This window comes from Castanea sativa, chromosome 3, assembly GCF_040712315.1.
Source record: "Castanea sativa cultivar Marrone di Chiusa Pesio chromosome 3, ASM4071231v1".
Taxonomy (NCBI): Eukaryota; Viridiplantae; Streptophyta; class Magnoliopsida; order Fagales; family Fagaceae; genus Castanea; species Castanea sativa.
Window position 1 is genome coordinate 55,753,349 of NC_134015.1, and position 23,091 is coordinate 55,776,439.

At 41.6% G+C, this 23,091-nt stretch overlaps 3 protein-coding genes across 3 annotated transcripts; 1 reads left to right on the plus strand and 2 right to left on the minus strand.

Moving 5' to 3' along the window:
• Positions 1-1,867: 1,867 nt before the first annotated feature.
• Positions 1,868-2,230, plus strand: LOC142629202 (putative xyloglucan 6-xylosyltransferase 3). Its single transcript, XM_075803169.1, has 2 exons — positions 1,868-2,049; positions 2,119-2,230. The coding sequence occupies exons 1-2, from the start codon at positions 1,868-1,870 to the stop codon at positions 2,228-2,230; spliced, it is 294 nt and encodes a 97-aa protein (XP_075659284.1).
• Positions 2,231-8,338: 6,108 nt separating this feature from the next.
• Positions 8,339-9,715, minus strand: LOC142627291 (uncharacterized). The gene is made up of 2 exons (XM_075801113.1): positions 9,273-9,715; positions 8,339-8,475 (listed from the first exon to the last, which is right to left on the minus strand). Exons 1-2 carry the CDS (start codon positions 9,687-9,689, stop codon positions 8,389-8,391), a joined length of 504 nt encoding a protein of 167 aa, XP_075657228.1. The 5' UTR covers positions 9,690-9,715; the 3' UTR covers positions 8,339-8,388.
• Positions 9,716-12,286: 2,571 nt separating this feature from the next.
• On the minus strand, positions 12,287-12,826 carry LOC142629203 (uncharacterized). The gene has a single exon (XM_075803171.1). It carries the CDS (start codon positions 12,824-12,826, stop codon positions 12,287-12,289), a length of 540 nt encoding a protein of 179 aa, XP_075659286.1.
• Between the last annotated feature and the right edge of the window lie 10,265 nt (positions 12,827-23,091).

The window sequence follows — 23,091 nt, forward strand, 5'->3', positions numbered from 1 at the left end:
TTTCTTTCTTTGTTCTTATTTTTAACAATTGAGTTTCTATCATTTAGTAGGACATAGAATATGTGTAGATTGTGGAGATTATTTTAAAACTTTGCTACCAAATAATACTTAACCCCTTAATAAGTAAAAGAAAACTATTCACCTAAAAATAATAACAACTTTCTTACCCGTAGCTAATTTAATTTGTTTCACTCATGCCAACTATATAGGCTACTACATCATACAACCAAATAAAAATTATAAATTTTCTGTCAAGCATTTTATCAAACACTATGGATTCAAAATAAAATATGTAATTACTCTTGGGCTCTTTGCACTTCAAATCCCACAAAAGTTTTGCCTCCATTGGCGCTTTGAATGTGACCCAATCCATATAGATACATGAGTTTGTGCTCCGATTACATGTGGCATGGAGGAGCTTGATTTATTGATTAAGCTTCTTCCTCCTTGATCTTTCTACCTGCCCAACAAAACCAGATTATTTACTCAACCTGTCTTTGCCTTAGGGTATAAATAGTACCCAATTTTCTTAATCACATCCTCATGTAACATATTTAAATCACTCACCAAAAGACAAATCATAAATTACAAAAACGGGGTGGCTCAGTAAAAATTTTAACCAGTAAACAGTTCGAATGAAAAGAAACAAACCACCATCTAGTTTGATTGTCAAAAACCCATTACCAAACAACAGCAAAGGATGAACAAATTGAGTATTAGTATTTTGTACCTCTTAGGACTTAGATACTGAAGAAGGGTTTGATAAATTAGGCGCCAGTGGCTTTTTCTCCTTGGGTTTAGTGACTTTAGTCCTTGGCCAAAATAGGTAAAGTTGAAGCTTCAATCTCCCTGAGTTTGTCTTCCCTCAAACATTGCAAACTGCAAACTCAATATCCCAAATAAAATTTTGAAAAAAAAAATTGAAAGAAAGAAATAAAGAGAGAGAGAGTTGGCAATATTTATTTACAAACACTAAGAAAGGAGCTTTTGTCCATGAACTCATAGATGAATCATTGATCCATCATCAATATATAATTTTCAAAAGAAACAAGTACGTAGTGTGCATTTAATTGAAAGGGGAAGTGAAAGAGTTTCTTGTTTTTGCTTTTGCTAGAAGAAGTGAAGAGTTAAGAGACAGAGAAAGAACTAAAGAGTTAAGATAGAGAATGAGTGAAATTTAAAAAATTTAAAGATGGGTTTGATCTCATCAGAAATTACTTGGAAAGTATAATATTATTGTAAAGGTGTAATAGTGCAAAGCTTGGTCTCACTTTGCCAGGTGTTTATCCGTAGTGTGCATTTAAATTTGAATGGGGAAGTGAATTTTTTTTTTTTTTGTTCGGAAGAAGTGAAGAGTCTTTTTTTTTTTTTTTTTTTGTAATGGAAAGAAGTGAAGAGTTAGGAGAGAGGAAGAAGTGAATTGATTTTTGATGAAGCAATAAGTGCTAAACACAAAAACTGCATTGTTTTAATTTTTGAGGTTGGAAAAAATCGTTTCATAATAAAGAGAATTGCAAAATACTCATATAAAGTGCCACATGACAGAACCTCATGCACTCTCGCATGAGGTCTCTGCTTTTATATTGATATTGATTGATTGATTATTTATATTTCATTTAGTTCACTTTTTTTTAGGGAAGAGAGATAAAAATCAATATTTTTGGTGAAGAAAACTAAAAGTAATTCCCCCTTTTCATTTATTAATCAAGCAATAAATAATACTACCAATACAAATTAAAAACTTTCATTTTCTTTCATTCCTTTTTCATTAGCTTATTTAACTTAAAAAATAGACACAAAGTCAAATAACAGCTGTACTATAATAAATCAAACACATCTTCTGTTGATTTTGAGGAAGGATGAGTGGATGGATAAGGTGTTTGTTGAGAATTCTTACTATTTGCATGGGTATTGGGCCGGGTTGGTGGATAGGTATGAGGAGATGATGGAGAAGTATCATCCGGGATTGGGGGATGAGAGGTGGCCGTTTGTGACACATTTTGTGGGTTGTAAGCCTTGTGGGAGTTATGGGGATTACGCGGTGGAGAGGTTGGTGAGTAGTATGTAGAGGGCATACAATTTTGCAGATAATCAAGCGCTCAAGTTGTATGGTTTTAGGCATAGAGGTTTGTTGAGTCCTAAGATCAAGAGGATTAGGAATGAGACTACTACTCCTTTAGAGATTGTAGACCAGCTTGATATTCGACATTCAACGAATGGACACAGTTGATCATAACTATGAGTGACTGTTTTTCTTGTCATTGATACGTTCATGGTGTTCTGATATAATTTTGTCAGATTACTGCTGTTTTCAACACCATTTAATATCTGAATTAGTGGCTTTCTTCTTTCGTTTTGTTGTCGTAAAACTGCTACTGAAAGTGGAATCCACACAGACACAGTTTTTGTTTTTGTTGCTTTGTTTTTCAGTTAGCACAATTGAAAGTGAGTATTGTTGATAAAGACGCACGCCATATTCCTTTACTCGCTATTTATAGAAGCTGAGCATTAACAGCGTTTAATAGTTGCATTGAACAGAACAGGAAAGCATATTGCTTTGTTTATGGTTTATAAATTTAGGTTTGTACTTTGTTGAAATGAACAATGATCATAGTTTACAACGTCTGCATCAGTTTTTCAACACAACTAGTATTTCAGCTTTTCTCATTCTGTAATATCTGCATACTAGCCCTTGGTTGTGCATCTGTACCTGCTTTGGTGTGAGGTCAATAGAAAGTTAGATTTGTGTAGCAGTTGTGATTTTTTATGTAACTGTTAAAAGTGGCTGCTAATTTTAGATGGAGACCATGGTTGCTAAATCTTCTCTTCCTGCTTAGTTTCTGGACTTGTGAAAGTTCAGTATCTGGAATTCTGTATAAATAAATATGGTGTATATCTGGTTCCTCTTGGATTAGTAGTGTTCCAAGAAATTGTAGTTCTGGACTTGTAGCAAAAGCAAGAAATTCTCTGCTACAAAATTATCATGCCAATATAGTCATATCTCTTAAGACCTTAAATTTCTTCATATTGTCCAGCCATTCTCCTATCACCCTTCTAAAGCATTTAATGTGCATCATTTTCTCCTAGCCGATTGCTACCTTTATCATTTCATAACGGTGCTTCATAGTTGCATTTACCTGAATAATGAATAAATGCATAATTTCTAATCTTATCTAGTCAATGAGACCTCAACATTCTTACATTGGTTTTATTATCTGCTATCCTGTTTCTTTGTGTGTGGGCCTTTTTCGCAAGTGTTAGGCTGGGCCGCTTGCTACTACGCTAGACCCAAAGTTTTCTTCTGGATTGAGGAGTTGGGACCGGTCTGAGAACAAACCTTCCTGGCCCGGCTTGTGCGCAAACAATGCCCTTTGATAATTAGGTCTTTACGGCAGGCAGAACTATCACGTTAACTACAGCAGGCGGATATAATAAGAATAATAGGAATTTAAGCAAAATAGTTAGTGGGTCTTAATGAAGGGTGGCCGTTTTACACTATGGTATCAAAATAATGAGTGTTAGATGAAGAGTAATGAGCATATTAAAGAAACAAATGTCAGCCTGCCACGACAAGCTATTCCACGGAGTTTGCGTCGAAGGGGAACCACTCCTTCAATACGACTAATTTCTCTGAGGAGGAAATTAGCTGCTTTGAAGGAACGGGCCTAAGTGACTTGGGTTGAATGAAGTTTCTCCCTTTTGTTACCAGAGAGCATGGATTGGAAGGGGAGAGGAAGATTAACCCATTTGGTGCATGCCAATCACTCTATTCGCTCTGTTTCTTACTTCTCTCTCCCTCTGTTTCTTTTAATCATTTTCTTTCTTTGTTTTCTGGTTCCCCTGTTTTCGTGATTCTAGCCCCTTTCTCACAGAAGTTGTCGTCCCCCCTTTTTAGCCATGCACTGTAGGGCTTCTTATATAGGGCTAGCCATGCTTGGCTCTTTACCATTTTAGCCCTTAACCCTTTTTGTCTGGCATGGTTCTTTTGCCGACCATCACTGACTGGTCAGTCAAAGAAGGTTTTTTCAGTTTTATTTGCTCCTTGTGGCATTCTTACCTGCCACAGTGTGAAGACTCTCCCTCCCTCTATTTCTCACGGCATGCACCTAGTGGTTCCCACTCAGCTTTGCCTCTTTTGGGTCGTATGCCTTCCTAGTAGGACATTGCTTCCAAAAGGGTTTGAGCAGGAAACACAAAAATGAGTTTTTCCCCCTCCCCACCGCCAGACCATACCCCCTTACCTCTGACCCATGACCTCACAATTTCCTATATTGGCTGGGTACAGGCTAGTGGTGCTTGGGCCTTACGCGTGCCTTGCCTCCATGCTTATTCAAATTCTGTCTGCTGCTCATCTGTCTGCCGCGGTCTGATCGTCAAACTTCCCAGTCCGTTGCTCATTTTTTGGCTTCTTTTGGCGTGGGCTGTTTCGCCTGACTCCTCATTTATGGCTTGCATCTTCTAAGGGTTGGGCCTTGCCTGATTGTGGGCCATTCCAAGCCTTTGTTCCCAGCCCTTGTTACTTGCTTCTTGCCACATAATTCTGTTGTGCCTGTTGTGAGGTTTACTTGACCCACGCCTGCTGGGCCACTTTGGACCTTTTCTGTTTATTCTTTCTTCAAAGGCCCAATGATCTTACTGGGCCCTTTGCTACTTGCGGGCTCCCATTGTCCCACATACTTTCATTTGGGTGTCCTTGGCCCACTTACTCTCTTAGGCATCCTTGGCCCTTTTTCGATTCTATATTTCCCATGGGCTTTTACTAACTTCTTGGGCTTCTTCGGCTCAAGTATTTTTCACCTTTCCCTTGGGACTCATGGGTTTTCCATGGTCCCTTACTTTCTTTACTTGCACTATTTTGGGCTTACTGTAACAACCGTGGCCCATTCTCACTTTTCTACATCCACATAGCCCATGGATTTGTTGTTACTTTCTTCCAGACCTTTTTAGGCCCACTTACTTCCTAAGGATCCATTTATTTGCCTTTTAGACCCACTATCCATTATTCCTTGCTTAATGGCATTTCCACAATACTTTCTTTTGCCCATGACTTTGGATCTTCCTCCCTGCTGGGCTCGCAAAAAATGAGCATCTACACTTTGTTGCCAAACATCCTGTTTAGTAAAGCAGAGTTAATGTTGTTGTTCTTGTTTGTTTTTAGACCCCTGTAAAATTAGATTGTTTAACCTAATTAATTAACCAAGTGAATACTTAGATTTATTATTCAGATCTAGGTTAAAACAAAACAATCATATCGTGCAAAGCAGAGAAAATATAAAGAACACAACGATATGATGACTCAGGAAAACCAAACCGGTAAAAAACCTAGGGTGGATTTAACCTAGCTATCCTCAAGGTAAAACAGCAAATCCACTATGAAAGAATTGAAGTTTGCACAATAGTGACTTAGACCACTAGCATCCTATTGCTACCTCGAGTAAGAAACTTACTACCACGACCACGTGACAGCTCCGAGTCCACGGACTATTTCTTTCTTGGATTCCCAGCAAGCACAAGCACTCCCGCTTGTATATCTTTAAGCTCTTAAATCTGCAACTGAATAAATCACAAAGCTCTTGATATCAATCTAGATCATGATAACCCTAAGTGTATGTGAAGGCAAACACCTCTAGATCTCACAAAAGATTCACACACACAGCATATAGAGCATTAGAGAGCTTTTGGGTACAAAACCCTAGATCCACAAAAGAGGCACAAGATGCACTCTAATCTCTCTAAAAAACTCTAAAAACCTTCTCTAGGGTTAGGTTATAATGTCCTTTAAATACTGAAAAAAAGGGCTCGCGATTTGGGCTTCAAACCATCAAGTTATGGCCTTTTTACGTTTGCTGATTTTTGCTGATATGCGACTTTCGATTGATCAAGTACCAATCGAACGAAACAGATTGTAACTCATTTTTCTTCATCCCGAACTTGAGTTTTTTGCCTTGGGCTTCAATGTAGACCATTCTAAACTTATGAAACTTAGTTTTTGTCATGGTTTGCCAACATTACAAACTCAAAACCTAACAGTTCTCTTGATAGGAATTTGATTCTTGTTCAAAGGTTTAATGTAATATATGAGATTGAGTTCACTTTTTGACTGGTCACCCATTTGTTAGAGCAGAATTGGATAGGTTTGAGTTTCCCCGGTTCATTGATTTAGCATCACTTTGCAGTCTACATTGGGAACTTTACTAATTTATGTTATAATTTAAAATTCAATTTCTTAATCAAATGATATCAAGTTACATGAGCAATCATCAAACTCTATTTGTCTTTTTTTTTTTTTCCCATGAGTTTTGGCTCAAATGGCACCTCCTCCCTTGTAAGAAATAGAGTAGGGTGCGTGTGTATGTGGATGCTCATTTGAGTCATCATGTAATGCATTGGAAGAAGTAATATCCAAATTGGTTTGGAAGAAAATTCTGTTTAACAAGGAAAACTCTTTTGATCATTTTACAATGGGTCAGGTTAGAGTATCATATTGTTATTTCCTGCAGCTAATAATACAGTTGTGCCATCATCACTTTTCTTCTTTTTTTTGAATATTTTGGAATCTTATTATTCCTACCTAATCTATTGATGACACATAACCAACTCCAAAAATTTGGGATTAAGGCTTATTGTTGTTGTTGTTGTTTGGAACCTTATTATTACTTCATATTTACATCTTCCCGTCCTTCCTATGCAAATAAACCAGAACAGGAAAGTATGCCTGTTTTGAAATAAATTGTTTTCATTCTAATGAGCATGCTCAGATGAGCTCTATCATGGTCTGCTTGTTTTGAAATAAAATCTATGAAGAGAAAGCATGAGGTTCTGCCATGTGGCGCATTCTATGAAGAGAACTGAAATACCCTTAAACCATATTAGAGATAAAAACAAATTTAAAAGTGGAGACTCTTTATTTCCTTTGGTTCAATGTTTCAAGACTAATTTCTGTTATATTTTGTATTCAATGGTTTAAGACTACTATTTATTTCATTTGGTTCAATGTTTCAAGACCTTCCATCTCTCACACACACAAAAAACTCTTTGCATTTCTATTCATCATTTTCACTTTTACCCCTTTATATACGCATGTCCATAGCCTTTCATATCATCCTATCTCAAATACACTTAGAAAAAAAATGATGTCATTTAATTTTAACCTTTCAATGGCATCTACATAACTCCAACGTTGCAATATCATTTGATTGTAACCCCTATGAGCTATGACCAAGGAAGGGGGCTTGTGTTTTTTATTCAATGACGGTTAACTTACGGTTTTGATGTTGAAGTCAGACATTGTAGATTTTGTGAAGGTTATGATTCGCTTAGAGTCTTTGGGTGTTTGAGATTTTGGTTTGGGAAAGTTACAAATGTATTTTATTTTAGAACTAAAAAAAAAAAACATTCTAATTGATTATTTATGAAGTTAGCTTCTTTTTTTTTTTGTTAGAATTCATAATTTATAGGTTTTTTTGTATGTAGCCATAGTCGTAAAAACAAATATCGATGGTGACTTAAAAGTATTTTTTCGCTTTTTTTTTAAAGGATACAGAAGCCCAACTAAAGTTAATTGAATTTTGATAAATGAATGTGTTTTTAGTAAATTTTACTTTGTTTAATCACGTTCTCCTTATATTGATACTTACAAATGATTTCTTTAATTCCATTGAGATAATTAATTGGGTGTTTATGATCAAGGTCTCCATATTTGATTGTGAGAATAGAGTAATTGAGAAAGTGTTTGGTAAGTTGCTTAAATTTATGTAATTTTAGGATATAAAAGTATTTTATATTTTGAATTCTTATTTGTAGATTTCAAAATCATTTAATTAGTTTGAAAAATAAAATCTACTTTTAACGGTAAATATTATAATATATTATAATCTTACAATGTTATACATTTTTTAAAAATAAATTATGAGTTAATAAAAAATCAAGTTTCAAAGTATTTAATAATATTGTGGGCAAACATAAATATTATACAACAAAATAATATGTAGATTTTAATATACATAAGAATGATTTCAAATAAAATTGTAAAATAGTCCGCGCATCGCACGGGATATCATCTAGTTGTCTTAAAAGTGGACATATTGAGGGAGCAGAGAGTGACAAAGATAGTGGAGATGGAATTTATGGTGTTGCTGTCTTATGCCATAAGCGTCATTAGAACAGAATTAGCCAGACACATGAATAAAACATTCTCATTTACATATAATTATGAATAATTTGGTGCAGTCACCAATCTGTTATAAGCATCTATGCAATTATATGCATGTCTTTCTTCCCATTTTCTAATGCTCAAGAAGATGCCGAGTTCATCACATAAAACTATCATGGAGAAGGTAAGAGGCAGGTCCTCAATTAACATCTGCTTTGCTGAAGCTGAACGATCGATCAACCAATTCGGAACACAGGAACCCTGCGGTGTTCTGAGAATGCTTCATTCATCTGTGCAATGTGGAGCAAGAGCTGGCTGATCTTCTGCAGGGCATATTGGATTGAATTATAGTTAGAAGAAGCATACTGAACTGCACAGACAATGTAAAGCATGTAACATAATAATTAATTAATTATATGAACAATTACATATATATGTCTACCTAGATATGCAGGAATTTATTGTGTTGCGGGATTCCGAGCCCATGTATCTCTACTCTATCACAGAAAACATTTTTCATAATAGCTAACAGGATCCGTTTTGATTGGTAGATCAAGGAAAAAAGTAATGTTACTTCAATCAGCACTTGACAAGTTAAGGAAAAAAGCTTTGTTTTTATGTTTTTTGACATATAAAGTTATAAACATCCTCGCCCTTGCAAAATAGAGAGGAAGTACTATTACATGCTAGAGCACCTGTTTTACAAGTGCAAGTTGCAGGGTAGTTCAGTTTTAAAAATGGACAAGACATTGTTCACATTATGATATTGCTAGGATCCAATAAACCTCCCGTGTTCATGAGGCATAAGCCGTAGAACTGAGATCACAACCCCTAGAGTTTTCAATTTAAGTTTCAACAGTTGGCAAGCTTTAGTTGCAGTACTGAATTACTTAAAACATCATGGTTAGCACAGGTAGTTCTTAAGGTCTGATATAAGTAGAATTCTCACTTAATTGATTCATTAATTCATACACCAGCCCAAAAACTCAAAACAATTCTGATACAAGAAATCTAGAATCATACCCGAGATAAACTCAGGAATCCAAATCTATGACTCATATAAATTCACTAGATTTTATTTAAAAAAAAGTCTTAAATTATGAAGCTTTTAGCAAAGAACCTCATCTTTCTCTCTGATGAGACGATCCTTGCTCTCTTTGTACAGAACTTGACGCCACCTTTGCACCCTGACATACAAGAATGACAGCAACACCACGGCTGCCACTCCAGTCACCGATGCAATCGACCAAAACCCCCTGGCACATGACAACCTTCCATTTTCCTTGTTACCTACTGAATTCGCTGACACTGATGATGAAGAACTTGATTCAGGATCTGGGTCTTGAGTGGCTTCAAGTTCAAGGTCCAATACTGGAGGTACTTCTTGTTGTAGGCCTTCATGGTTATCGTTGAGGTAGTTGTTGTCTCTAGTAACTACCATATCTTCTTCCACACTTGTGGGAGAGAGTTTAGGAAATGGGGATTGGATTTGCTCCCATTCGTTCAAGGATTCAGGAACCTCAAAAGTACCATCCATTCCTTGGAATTGGTTCCCAATACGAGGCATGAATTTTTGAGTTACGAAACTAAACAACTAAAGAAAGATCATTATATATGTTCCATCAGATAAAACTGATAGCACTTGTTTTGAAGTGAGTAAATGTGTGGGAGGATATTATGGTATAAAAAAATCAAAGTGGTTTGAAAAATGACATGAAGTGGACTGAAAATGCTTCCTTCTATTTGCTCATTGTGGTGCATCGCTTTGGGTTTGGATATGGTGGGCCAGTGCTTTTATAACATCAAGCTCGACCTGTCTATTTCTAGGGCCTGGAATATAGCAACCATCGTGGACTGAACTTTGGGCATTGAGAATGAAGAATATTGGTCGTAGTGGAGTATTTGCAAGATAAAACAAAGCCCATGGGCTATGTGGAGTTGCATTTCCACAAAACCAGTGGTCCACAAAATGATCTCATTCTCCTGGAGTATGCAACTAGGAGCTAGGGAGATAATATTAGGGGTGACCAAATCTGACACGACCCGCGAACCCAATACGACTAACTCGTTTATAAACAAGTTATGAGTTTAGGTTAAACGGGTTTTAATCATATTCGGGTCGATATGTCTGACCCGTTTAATAAACATGTCGTGTTCGTGTTCAATATAGTAACCCTTCTGACCTATTTGACTCATTTAACTTATAAAGGTATTAGCTTTTGTTATTATTATTCCTTAATTTTTTTGTTGTAATTATATGTTTCTTACTATATTTATGGTTGTAATTGTATTTTAATTTTAGATATATAGGAATTGATAACATGTTATTCAAGCAAGGTATGATTATTAATTAAATAGGTTATTTGTATTGACCTTTATATGACTTGTTAATTAAATGGTTTAAACGTTATGGTTTTAAAAATTGGATCGGGGCAAAACCGGATTTGCCTCCGGTTCTCAGTTTTACCGGACCGGACTAATACCCGATTCTTGGTTGAACCGATCAGGCTGCCAGTTCGGTCCGATTTTTAAAACCATGTTAAACGTGTCGTGTCGGGGTCGACTGGTTTAATAAATAGGTCTTGTTAGGGTTAATGATTTTTTACACGTTTACTAAATAAGTCGAGTTCAGGTTAACACATATAGTCGAATACTCATGACTTGGCATAACACAAACTCGACTTGTGAACATGAATTGCCACCCTAGATAAAATGATGGTGACACTCTAATGGAGATCTTTCAATATTACATATTAGAGCATTTACTAAAAAAAACCCCAAAAAAACTTTATTTTAATCTATTTTAATTCACCCTTTTACAATTCACCCTAGCAAAAAAACCCAGCAACTCCCCACCGTTAGAAACACCTCCCTCGACAAAAACCCATTCTAAAATCAAGTCAACCACAAACCCATGAGAGAGAACATAGCTAGGCGAGTGCTCATTAGAAAGACGAATTTTTATTCAATCACAATTCAGTGTTAGACTAGGACGCAATAGGCCATAAACTTAAGTGGGGTTTGCATAAGAATCCCGGACAAATCGTTGAGCCCCCCCCCCCCCCCTCCCCAAAAAAAAAGAAGAAGAGGAATTACGAAGTTCAAAACATATTACTATTTACTACCATTTCTATGTTCTTTAATCACAAACTCGCAATGTAGAAAACAATAGCCATAAACCAACATTGGGATGCCCCAAAGACAAGGACAAATTGCTTAGCCACAAAATAGAAAAAAAATTAAAAATTAAAAAGAAAGTCAATTAGTAAAATAACAATTCTTTTTGAACATCAAGCGATGCTCATTGAACTTTCTAAATAACACATCATATTAATCGCTTATTCACATTTTTTTTTTAAATCTTAACCAAACATGCAAAATTGGTTTAAACAAAATTGATTGATAATAAAATGGTGCCTCATATCCAAATCCAAGTAACAAAGGATGGATCTCAAATTGTTAATCATAAATTTAGTTTATGGTTTGATGACAATGATTGTAAAACACAATAAATCATAAAGCTGTCACTCCCAATTATCTATTTTCTCATACAGTCTCACACATAAAAAAGGTGAGGCAGGCATACTAGTGATAATTCGTTATCTAATCCAAGAAACAAAGGGAAACAGAAAGAACATCAATATGCTGCTGTTGGTAGTGGTGATTGTAAAAAAAAAAAAAAAATCACAAAAACTGGTATAATGGGTACTAGGTTTTATTTATGTTGAGTACTAGTGTTAGAAGTATTGGTTAAATGATTAAATTTACTATATCCTAATAGCTTAAATTTTTGGGACAATCGTTAATTTAATATGGTATCAGATCATGAGATCCTGAGTTTAATTCTTGTCTTCTCCACTCTATCTCCCATTTAAATTCTCACATGTTTGGCCTCACCAATTAAAAAGTAGTTTCGGCCCACATGTGAAGGAAAGTGTTAGAAGTATTGGTTAAATGATTAAATTTACTATATCCTAATAGTTTAAACTTTTAAGACAATCAGTAATTTAACATGAAAGCCTTAATAGAAAACATCCATATGCATGGTGGGTAAAGGGTTTTTTTTTGACATTCATTCATAGCATGCAGGCCTTGGCTGGCCTATTTCTATTGTAGATCACATATACATTATGTTTAAGCACTGATAGTAACAATTGCAGCGACAGCAATATCACATTTCTTTAACACGTTGGTAGTGGCATCTGCTATTGGCGATTTACGTACTGGGGGGATCTTGTATGAATTATCACAAGCTCCAATTTTGTTAATTGTATCTATAATCAAACTTGTCGATTGAGCATAATTCTTTGAAGCCGAAGCCGCGTATGCATTTCTCAAAGTCAGTAGTCCATCATTAAAATCACGTTGGCAATTCTCCATCCGAATCCTATCCACTCGGTCACTGAGATCCCTAAAAAGACCTGGGATTTGATCAACGGCAACTTGTATTGTATCAATGACTATAGCAATAGAAACTACGGCAAGACTTGCCCCTGCAAAAGTACGTGGGTCTGCTTTTAAAGTTGAAAAGCAAAAGTCAGGGTCCTTGACTTTCTGGCAAACGCTCCTAAGGAAGGCTTCGTCAACTTTTTGTCTGGCAGAAACTTGGTACAAAAGAGAGGTGACTAGTAGAGGGATTACCAAGATTGATAAGCAGTTAATTGGAGAGGTCATTTTCCTTTTCCTTTTTCTAAGTTCTTTCGTCAAGAATGATATTATTGATTTATTTGTCTAATGACTTCCTAGATATATAGAGTCCGTTTGGATAGAACTTATTGCTGAAAACTGAAAACACTGTACAAAAATAATTTTTTAATGTGTAAAAATTACTGTTCATCCCAAAAGTACTGTTCATTGGCCTAAAATCACTGTTCATGGCCAATGAACAGTGACATATGCGTGTGGAAAAAAAAAAAAAAAAAAACGGGCTGGACGTGGACGTGCTGTGCTATCCAAACGCATTCATAGTATCTTAGACTGGCATGAGATAGAGTTGTTTTTGACCAAAATATATATATATATATAAAAAAAAAAAAAAAAAACAGCTCAATTTAACACCAAATTAAATAAATAAAGTTAAAAGATAATTTTTTTTGACCCATTATTTTTTTATACAACCAATCATGGGAAAAAGTGGAAACCATAAAAAAAACAACATTATAATTTTTGGGAAATGAATTATTTTACAAAAAAACCTTTTTATTTTTTATTTTTGGTAGAAAACTATCTCATTAATTCCTACATTTGATAGCTGATGAGGTTGAGATATATCACCAGTAAGTTGCAAGCACTCTCCAACTCGAATCAAACTTGCAAAAAGAAAACAAAGAGACCTAAAAGAGAGCACCGGTGTGGTGCCGGCCAAAAACCCTCCGAAGGTCAAGTTAGAATTTCTTCTCAACCCTAAAGTGCTAGAGTTGAGTCAAATGTGCGTACCTTTAGTCATGGGGATTTTGGATGTATTTATAGAGGCGTAGAGTCGGCCCTTTCTTCCTTGATTACCAAGCTCTTTCCTTTCATGACCAAAACTCTTTCCTTATAAAATTCCTTTGATTAAGGCTAATGTGTAGCGCAAGAATTCTTCGTATTTACGTTTGCGTGAATCACACTCAAGGCCATGTCAGCCCTAATCTCATAGCGTGGTTTGAGGGGGCCAGGGGAGCGATGTATAAATTCTTTCTGTCCGTCTACCACCGATCCGTCCTCTCTTAAACCACATTACCCGTCACCTTAATTTAATCATACCAGCCAGACCGTCATGATAGATTTACCCACATCAGATGCCCCCTCATTCCGTGATACCGTCATCTCTACGAAGCGGTATCTCGGAATGACAGTTATAGTTTCTGACGGACAGGCTGGAAGCTATCATAAATGCTCAGGGACACGTGGGGAGATTTCACTGGCCGTTCGCTGGAATCGAGGCGTCGCTTCGTTTATCGCGCCGTTCCCCCTATATATATATATATCACCCACCGTATTCATTTTTACACTTTTTAGAGAACTTTCTGATCAGAGCGCAACCGTCACCTCTTCTCAGAGAGCAACCGTCTTCTTTGGAGGCCGAGAAACAACGTGGTGATAACTTTCTCCGTCGTGCGCGTCTCGCTGTCTACTTGTAAGTTTTTCTCACCGTCTGCTTGTAAGCTATTTATACGGCGTTTCATTCCTTATTTTTCTTGTTAGTCCCGTCGTCGGTATGAATCTAGAGCCTTAGGTTTCCTTTACCCGTCGTATGTAGGTGTCAGATGTCTAGTGAGGCGTCGAGTAGTCAGTCTTGTGCCCGCGAGGGAGCGGGTTACGAAGAGGTGTTTCCGTCAGGTCAAGCAGACCAGGACACCTCCAGCGAGGGGAGGGAACCGTCATCAAGCTCTCCTTCCCATGAGGAAGACGAAGGGCAGGATGGAAATGGGTCAGAGTATGATTCGTCCGATAACCTAGACGGTGTCGACCTCCTATTCAATCCGTCATTGGACCCGACGGCTTCGGGGAGTTCGTCTGTGCGCCTTTGTGGTCGGTGTATGTCTTCGTTTCATCTATTTAGCCAGCGCACTTCAACATGCTGAGGCAAAAGTATCAAATACCCGACACCATATCCATCCGTCTACCATTCAAATCAGAAAAGTGTTATTACCGCGGCCTCGAAGACGTCGGTGTCTACGAGCAAATGCTAAAAGCGGGGCTCCGATTCCCCCAAGTGCATTGCACCGTCGTCTCCTCCGGTACCTAGGTCTAGCGCGTCACCCCGAGATATCTCCGAACGCATGGAGGGTTTTCCTTAGCGTCGAGGTACTGTATGGCGTCATGTCTGACGGTGCCAGACGGTTAACAGTGGAAGAATTTTTTCATTGTTACCGTCCATCTGAAATCACAAAGTCCAAAGGGATGTACAGTTTTGTACCGAGGAGTCCGGTACTCAGGCTAGTATCCGAGACCCCAGATTCCAACCGTAATTGGAAGGGTCGTTACTTCTTCCTTCGAGGGGATAACTGGATGTGTCGTCCAGGCGACGACGACTACATGCCGGTTGATAAAACCTGGGGTATAATGCCCCCGTCTGGTACGAGCCCGTCTATTCATTTACCGTCATTTATTTCATGAATTTTCTCTTACCCCTTTTTTTTTTTTTAGCAAGGGACCGTCCACCTATCTCGACCAAGCAGTTTGGTTTCTTGGAGAAAATTTTCCAAAAGACGAAGTTGTCTGAACGGACCTGGTCGAAGCTCGTCACCTTGGACACGTTGCATTGGTATTGTGAAGGTCCTGAACCCACACCCGTCGCCAGAAGATACGATACGGTGTACGCAACGTAAGTGCGGAATCCTTCCGTCGATAATCTGTCCTTATGTTGCTTTTTATTCGACCGTCTTCCTTTGCGAGAAATGGACGATGCTAGGAGACGGGCGCTCATCAAACGAGTGCCCAAGAAGAAAAGGTGAGCGATGCTCCAAAGGCAGATCCCGTCACGGCCGGCACTTAAAAGGCCATCCGTCGAGAGGTTGGACCGTCATTCGAAGAAGCAAAAGCTTGTGATCGGGTCTACACGGTGGGTCCGGCATGGCGAAACCGGCCACTAAGCTTGGAATCGGCAAGGGGAAGGGTTTGATGACCAACCCGGACTCCGCGAAGGAGAAACCCCCCGTCCTGCTTCGTGAAGACCCCCAATACACTCTCCGTCGTATAGGTTCCATCATCAGCGACGACGATTATGAGGACTTGGGGAACCATGCCACCGAGACCATGGGGGACTCTTGTCTGTATAGCTTAGCCCAGGTTAGCTTCCGTTATAAGCCCTTAACTTTGTTTGGTTCTTTGCCATCATGAGCTGATTTCTGGTCGAACCGTCACAGGGTGTGTTAATGGCCAAGGGCTTGTCAGACCGTTGCCTTGCTCAGGAAAGAGCCCTCGAGCGAGTTCGTGCTAAGGCAAAGGCGACGGCGGAAGAGCTGGACGAGTTGAAGTTGTGGAGGGTCCGTCATGAGAAGAAGCTGACGCTCTCCGAGCAGGCTCGCGAAAATTTAGAGAAGGAGGTGGAGCTGCTAAGGAAGAAAGTGAAATCTCATGACGACGACATTCAGCAGGCGAAGATTGATGCCGTCCATGAGTATCGATACTCCGACGCACTTCTGACGGAGCTAGGTTCCTCCTTTAACGACGGGTTCGATGATTGCCTCCGTCAGGTTAAAGCATCATTCCCTGATTTGGACCTAGCTCATATAACCATAGACGCTGAGGCCCGAACCCCTGCTCACACCGTCGACTCTGAAGGGACCGAGGAACTCTTCGGCGAGGTTCCGGATGACGACGGGCTCGTCAAAGCAACAGAAGAAAAGACCGTCACGGAGTCTGTACAGCCGTTGCCTGAAGTTCCTGAGGAACCCGTCATTGTTAAAGATTAGTTTAATTTGTAGCTATAAGGAACAAGTTCATTTTCTGTACTCTGTTAAACTTTTTTTGGACTCCTTTTTGTCGAACTGTACGGTATTATTTGTAACTCTTTGATAATCCGTTAATATTTTGATCCGTCATTTTATGCTTTGCCTGATATCTTCAGTGGATCCGTCCACAGATGGTTTTTGCCCTTCGTTATCCGTCCACTTTGTGGACTTGTAGGTTGTTCATTCTTTGGATGATCCGTCCACTTTGTGGACTTACAGTGTGTTCATCCCTTGGATGGTCCGTCCACTTTGTGGACTTACATGTTGGTCATCCTTTGGATGATCCGTCCACTTTGTGGACTTACAGTGTGTTCATCCCTTGGATGGTCCGTCCACTTTGTGGACTTACATGTTGGTCATTCTTTGAATGATCCGTCCACTTTGTGGACTTGTAGTGTGTTCATCCTTTGGATGATCCGTCCACTTTGTGGACTCGTAGGGTGTTCATCCTTTGGATGATCCGTCCACTTTGTGGCTTCGTAGGTTTTTTCATCCTTTGGATGATCCGTCCACTTTGTGGACTCGTAGGTTTTTCAACAGCATGCATTCCGTATTTTCTAAATAAAAATTCCTCTCATAAGTTTAACAAACCAGATTGTCAATGGAAAAGAAAACATGAGTAGAAAAGTAAAAGCTATGACTATTTTAAAAATTAAACAAAAAATTAGGCAGTAGATATCGTCTTCTGATTGCTGCGCTATTGGTAGTACTTCTTCAGGTGCTCCGTGTTCCAGGGATGGCCCAACTTCCTTCCGTCTAACGTCTCTAGGTAGTACGTTCCTTTCCTGTGCCATGAGATGATTCTGTACGGGCCTTCCCAGTTAGGACCCAGCTTTCCTAGGGATGCATCCTTCGTAGCGCCAAGCATTCTTCGTAACACCAGATCTCCAACCTTGAAGTCTCGGTGCCGGACCTTGGAGTTGTAGTGTTTCGCCATCATGTCTTGGTACCGTGCCAATCTCTGGGCTGCTGCTGCCCTAACTTCATCGACAAGATCAAGCTCCAGACGTAATGCTTCAACGTTCTTGTTCTCGTCATAGCTTTCCACGCGGTAGCTCGTCAACCCCACTTCTGTCGGTATGAGGGCCTCAGCACCAAACGCCAATCGAAACGGTGTCTCTCCTGTTGGCGTCCTTGCCGTTGTTCTGTACGCCCACAGCACACTCGGTAGTTCATCTGGCCATATGCCTTTTGCCCCCTCGAGTCGGGTCTTGATAATTCTTAGCAAGGACCGGTTCGTGACTTCGACTTGTCCGTTGGCCTGTGGGTGTGCGGGTGACGAGTAGTGGTTCTTGATACCTAGCTGAGAGCAGAAGTCTCGGAATGCATCGTTGTCGAATTGCTTCCCATTGTCGGAAACGAGCACTCTCGGGATCCCATATCGGCAAATAATACTTCTCCATACAAAGCCGCGAATGTTTTTCTCCGTGATAGTTGCAAGGGCTTCGGCTTCCACCCACTTGGTGAAGTAGTCGATGCCAACCACCAAGAACTTCAGTTGTCTTGCTGCCATTGGAAACGGGCCCATGATATCTAATCCCCATTGTGCAAACGGCCATGGGGCCGTCATGGGTGTGAGTTCCTCCGTCGGCTGTCTAATGAGGTTGCCAAACCGTTGACACTTGTCGCAGGCTCTGACGTACGTATGGGCATCCTTTTGCATTGTCGGCCAGTAGTACCCCGCTCGGAGTAGCTTGTGCACCAGAGACCTTGATCCCGAGTGGTTTCCACAAATTCCCTCGTGAACTTCCCTCATCACGTAGTCGGCTTCGTCGTGGCCGAGGCACCTTAGATACGGTCGGGAGAATCCTCTTTTGTAGAGGATGCCTTTAATCAGTACGAATCGGGCAGCCTTAACCTTCATCTTTCTTGCGTCTTGCCTGCTGTCTGGCAGCTTCCCGTCCTTGAGGTAAGCCACGATCGGAGCCGTCCAATCGTCCTGAGTGCTTAATTCCTGTATCCGAACGTTATCTAGTAGCGATGAATATTGGACAAAGGATAATACCTGTTCTGGAGCGGTCATGGGTTCGGCCGAAGCAGCCTTGGCGAGTCGGTCCGCCTCTTGATTCTCTTCTCTTGGGACCTGAGCTATCGTGAATTGGAGGTTACTCGCTAGTTCCTTCACTTCTTCAAGGTACCTTCTCATTCGTTCATTCCTGCAATCATTGCTCCCATTAACTTGGCTGGCAACGACTTGAGAGTCAGAGTAGACTACTGCCTTCCTTGCCCTGGTGCTGGCTGCAAGTTCCAATCCCGCCACCGGGGCCTCATCCTACTGCTTCGTTGTTCGCGAGTGGGGAACTCTAGACGGATCATGCATTCAATCTTATCTCCTTCCGTGTGTGGAGTACAACTCCGACTCCTCCCGCATGCTTATTGGAGGACCCGTCCCCATGTGAATTCTCCATGTGGGCGTCTCTTACCGCCCCCGCTCCTCGGTCGTAGTGAATTCCCGCGATGAAGTCACGCCAATATTTGCCCTTTCATTGCGTTCGCGGCTGGTATCGGATATCATACTCACTCAACTCAATCGCCCATAAAGCCATCTGTCCAGGAAGTTTCAGGATTATTCATTGCCCTTCGCAGGGCTGGTCCGTTAGGGACTATTATGGGATGTGCTTGAAAATAAGGCTTCGGTTTTCGTGCCGCGGTTATAAGAGCGAAGGCAATTTTCTCCATCCGTGGATATCTCTCCTCTGCACCCCTTAGCGCTCGGCTTACAAAGTACACGGGCTTCGCATTTTCCTTCCTCCCTAATGAGAGCCGCACTTACGCCGCTGGCGACGAGACGGCAAGGTACGGGAACAATTCCTCCCCGGTGTGGACGGACTAACCGGCGGGGCGGAGAGATATGCTTTTAACTCCTCAAATGCCTTTTGGCATTCGTCCGTCCATTCGAAAGATCTTCTTAGTGTTTTGAAGAAAGGCGGACATTTGTCCGTTGCTTTTGATACAAACTGTTTAGGCGCTATCTTCCCCTGTCAAACTTTGAACTTCCTTCACGGTCCTTGGAGGAGACAGCCCCATAATTGCTTTCACTTTCTCGGGGTTTACCCTCCTATGCCAGACACCATGAATCCTAGGAACTTTCCAAGGCGGTCACTCCGAATGCGCACTTTCTTGGGTTCGGTTTCATTTTGTACGTTCGAAGAGTGTTGAAAGTCTCCGTAGATCCCTCGGATGATCCGACACCTTTACGCTCTTCACCAATGTCGTCTACATAGACCCGGACGTTCCGGCCAATCCGGTGCGCGAACATTTTGTTCATCAATCGCCGGTACGTGGCTCCTGCATTCTTCGATCCGAACGGCATCACTTTGTAGCGAAAAAGCCCGCAGCATGCTGACGATGTTTTCTCTTGATGTTTCCTCAACTTGATCCCGATTGTACCACCGAGAAGGCGTCCATGAAGCTCAACAACTCATGTCTAGCGGTGGAGTCCACTAAGGCGTCAATGCGTGGGAGCGGGTAACTGTCCTTAGGGCACGCTCTATTCAGGTCCGTGAAGTCGACGCACATTCTCCACTTCCCATTAGACTTCTTGACCGTCACCACGTTTGCCAGCCAGTTAGGGTAGTATACTTCCCGTATGAAGTTTGCTTCCCGTAGCTTCCTCTGCTGCTGCACGATCCCGTTCGGGGGCAAATACGCGCTTCTTTTGTCGAACTGGAGGGAACGAAGGCGACACGTTCAATTTGTGGACAATGACTGCCGGATCTATTCCTGGCATGTCATCATGGCTCCATGCGAATACGTCTTGGTTCTCTTTGAGGAACAGCAGAAGCGCATGTCGAACCGTTTGGTCCATCGAGGTTCCTATCCTGGTGGTCCGATCGGTCCTTGAATCGTCCAGTTGCACCTCTTCCAATCTCTCCACGGGTTCTGCCGCTGTTCTCTGTTCCTCGATGTTCATTGCTTGTACATGGTCATCCATCTCCATCATGGCCACGTAACATTCCCGTGCAGCCACCTGATTTCCGCGGCTCTCCAACTCCATGTTCGGTGGGGAACTTGATCATCAAATGGTAGGTAGAAGTGACGGCCTTCCATGCGTTGAGAGTGGGTCGCCCGAGAATGGCATTATATGCTGAGGAGCAATCAACCACAAGGAAGGAAACATTCTTGGTTATTTGCTGCGGGTAGTCTCCTACCGTCACCGCCAACGTAACGGATCCTAAAGGATGGACCCGGGTTCCACCGAAGCCGACGAGGGGTGTACATGCCGGGACCAGTCGCTCTTTTGCAATCCCCATCTGTTGGAACACGGGGTAGTAAAGGATGTCCGCCGAGCTCCCGTTGTCCACTAGAACTCGGTGGACGTTGAAGTCTCCGACCTGTATACTAACCACAAGCGCGTCGTCATGAGGGTGGTGAAGGCGCCGGGCCTCTTCTTCAGAAAACTCGATACTGGAGCCGTTCCGCCGTATTCTTTCAAGTGAAGAGCCCGCTGACTGGACATTTTGTACTGCCCGTAAATAAGTCCTTCTGGCCCTTTTAGACGACCCCGTTGGAGTAATACCCCCTATTATCATCCGTATGTCCGCTACCGGTGGTCTGGGACGTTCGTTTTCCCGTCTTTGACCCTGCTCCTGGGGTTGATCCGTTCTCTCTTTCCTCACGAACCTCTGCAACCTTCCTTGCCTGATGAGGGCTTCGATCTGTTGCTTCAGGTCAATGCGCAGTCCGTCGTATCATGGCCGTGGTCACGATGAAAGCGGCAGTATCTATCTCGTGGCCTTTTGTTCGGATCTCCCTTCAATTTGCCCGGGAACCTCAGGGTTCCTTCATCTTTGATTTGCATTAACACCTGGTCAATCGGGGCGGTGAGGGGGGTGAAACTCGTGAACCTCCCCGAAGGTGGTTTGGATCTCCGATCTTCCCGTCGATCTCTGGTTCTTGCCGTTTTTCGTCCATTATCTGGTTTCGTATCCTCCTGTCTTTCCCTTTTCCTTGGTTTATGGTCGTCCCGGCCGGCGGGGGCATCCTCTGCGTTCATATACTTTGTCGCCCTGTAGTATACATCGGACATAGTCTTTGGGTCATTTTTACATAGAGAGAACAAGAACTTACCCTCTCGTAGCCCGTTCGTGAATGCTGCCACCAATATCTTGTCATCTGCGTCGTCTATCAAGAGGGACTCCTTATTGAAGCGGGCTATATAGGACCTTAGTGTCTCGTCTTCTCGTTGCTTAATACCCAGTATACAGGCAATAGACTTCTTGTGACGATGACTTCCAATAAAGTGCGACATGAACTGTGCGCCTAGCTCCTTGAAAGTGCCGATGGAATTTGGCGTCAGCCTTCTGTACCAATCCCTTGCAGGTCCTTTCAAAGTAGTGAGAAAAGCCCTGCACATTATCTCATCCGGTACACCCTGAAGATGCATTAGGGTTCGGAAGGACTCCAAGTGATCCACCGGGTCTTTAGATCCGTCGTAGTTTTCCACATGGGGCATACGAAATTTCGGAGGAACGGGGCACGTGTTCACCAAAGCCGTGAAAGGCGAATCCGTTCTGTGGACTAGGTCGTCCAGGTTGCTGGATACCCGGCCCTTAAGGGCGTTCATCATCGCATCCATGCGTTCCCTCATCTCCTGCATTTCAGCGGTGATATGAGGTGGCATGGAGTCCAAAGCAGACGGCGGGTTTGTCTCCTGCCGCTCTGTCTTGTCGGTGCGGTGCTACCTTCAGCCCGGACGGCATCCCTCCCCTCCGGCTCGCGACTTCTGGTCGTCCCGTGGTGCACTTTGGCGCGCGGTCATCCGCCGTAGTTGCTCTTCCAAGTCGTTATTCCGCTTAGGTGAGGCGCTCGACGGCGGCGGCAAGCGTCGAACTTGTCTTCTAGCAGACGCTGTAGCATGCGGTTCTTCGCCCTGATTGTTGACTATCGCCATTGATCTGGTGAGTACCATGCAACTTTTCGTCTTTCGAATAGAGCAAAGGCTGAATCAGTTTTCCTTTCACTCTCGTTCCCCACAGACGGCGCCAACTGATGAGGTTGAGATATATCACCAGTAAGTTGCAAGCACTCTCCAACTCGAATCAAACCTGCAAAAAAGAAAACAAAGAGACCTAAAAGAGAGCACCGGTGTGGTGCCGGCCAAAAACCCTCCGAAGGTCAAGTTAGAATTTCTTCTCAACCCTAAAGTGCTAGAGTTGAGTCAAATGTGCGTACCTTTAGTCATGGGGATTTTGGATGTATTTATAGAGGCGTAGAGTCGGCCCTTTCTTCCTTGATTACCAAGCTCTTTCCTTTCATGACCAAAACTCTTTCCTTATAAAATTCCTTTGATTAAGGCTAATGTGTAGCGCAAGAATTCTTCGTATTTACGTTTGCGTGAATCACACTCAAGGCCATGTCAGCCCTAATCTCATAGCGTGGTTTGAGGGGGCCAGGGGAGCGATGTATAAATTCTTTCCGTCCGTCTACCACCGATCCGTCCTCTCTTAAACCACATTACCCGTCACCTTAATTTAATCATACCAGCCAGACCGTCATGAT

Excerpts from the sequence above, each read along its gene's own strand:
- LOC142629202 (XM_075803169.1), top strand. The coding sequence starts at position 1,868 with ATGGATAAGGTGTTTGTTGAGAATTCTTACTATTTGCATGGGTATTGG. Across the intron at positions 2,050-2,118 it reads GGGGATTACGCGGTGGAGAG|GCATAGAGGTTTGTTGAGTC; the intron begins GTTGGTGAGTAG and ends GTATGGTTTTAG.
- LOC142627291 (XM_075801113.1), bottom strand. The coding sequence starts at position 9,689 with ATGGATGGTACTTTTGAGGTTCCTGAATCCTTGAACGAATGGGAGCAA. Across the intron at positions 8,476-9,272 it reads TCATCAGAGAGAAAGATGAG|AAGATCAGCCAGCTCTTGCT; the intron begins GTTCTTTGCTAA and ends TATGCCCTGCAG.
- LOC142629203 (XM_075803171.1), bottom strand. The coding sequence starts at position 12,826 with ATGACCTCTCCAATTAACTGCTTATCAATCTTGGTAATCCCTCTACTA.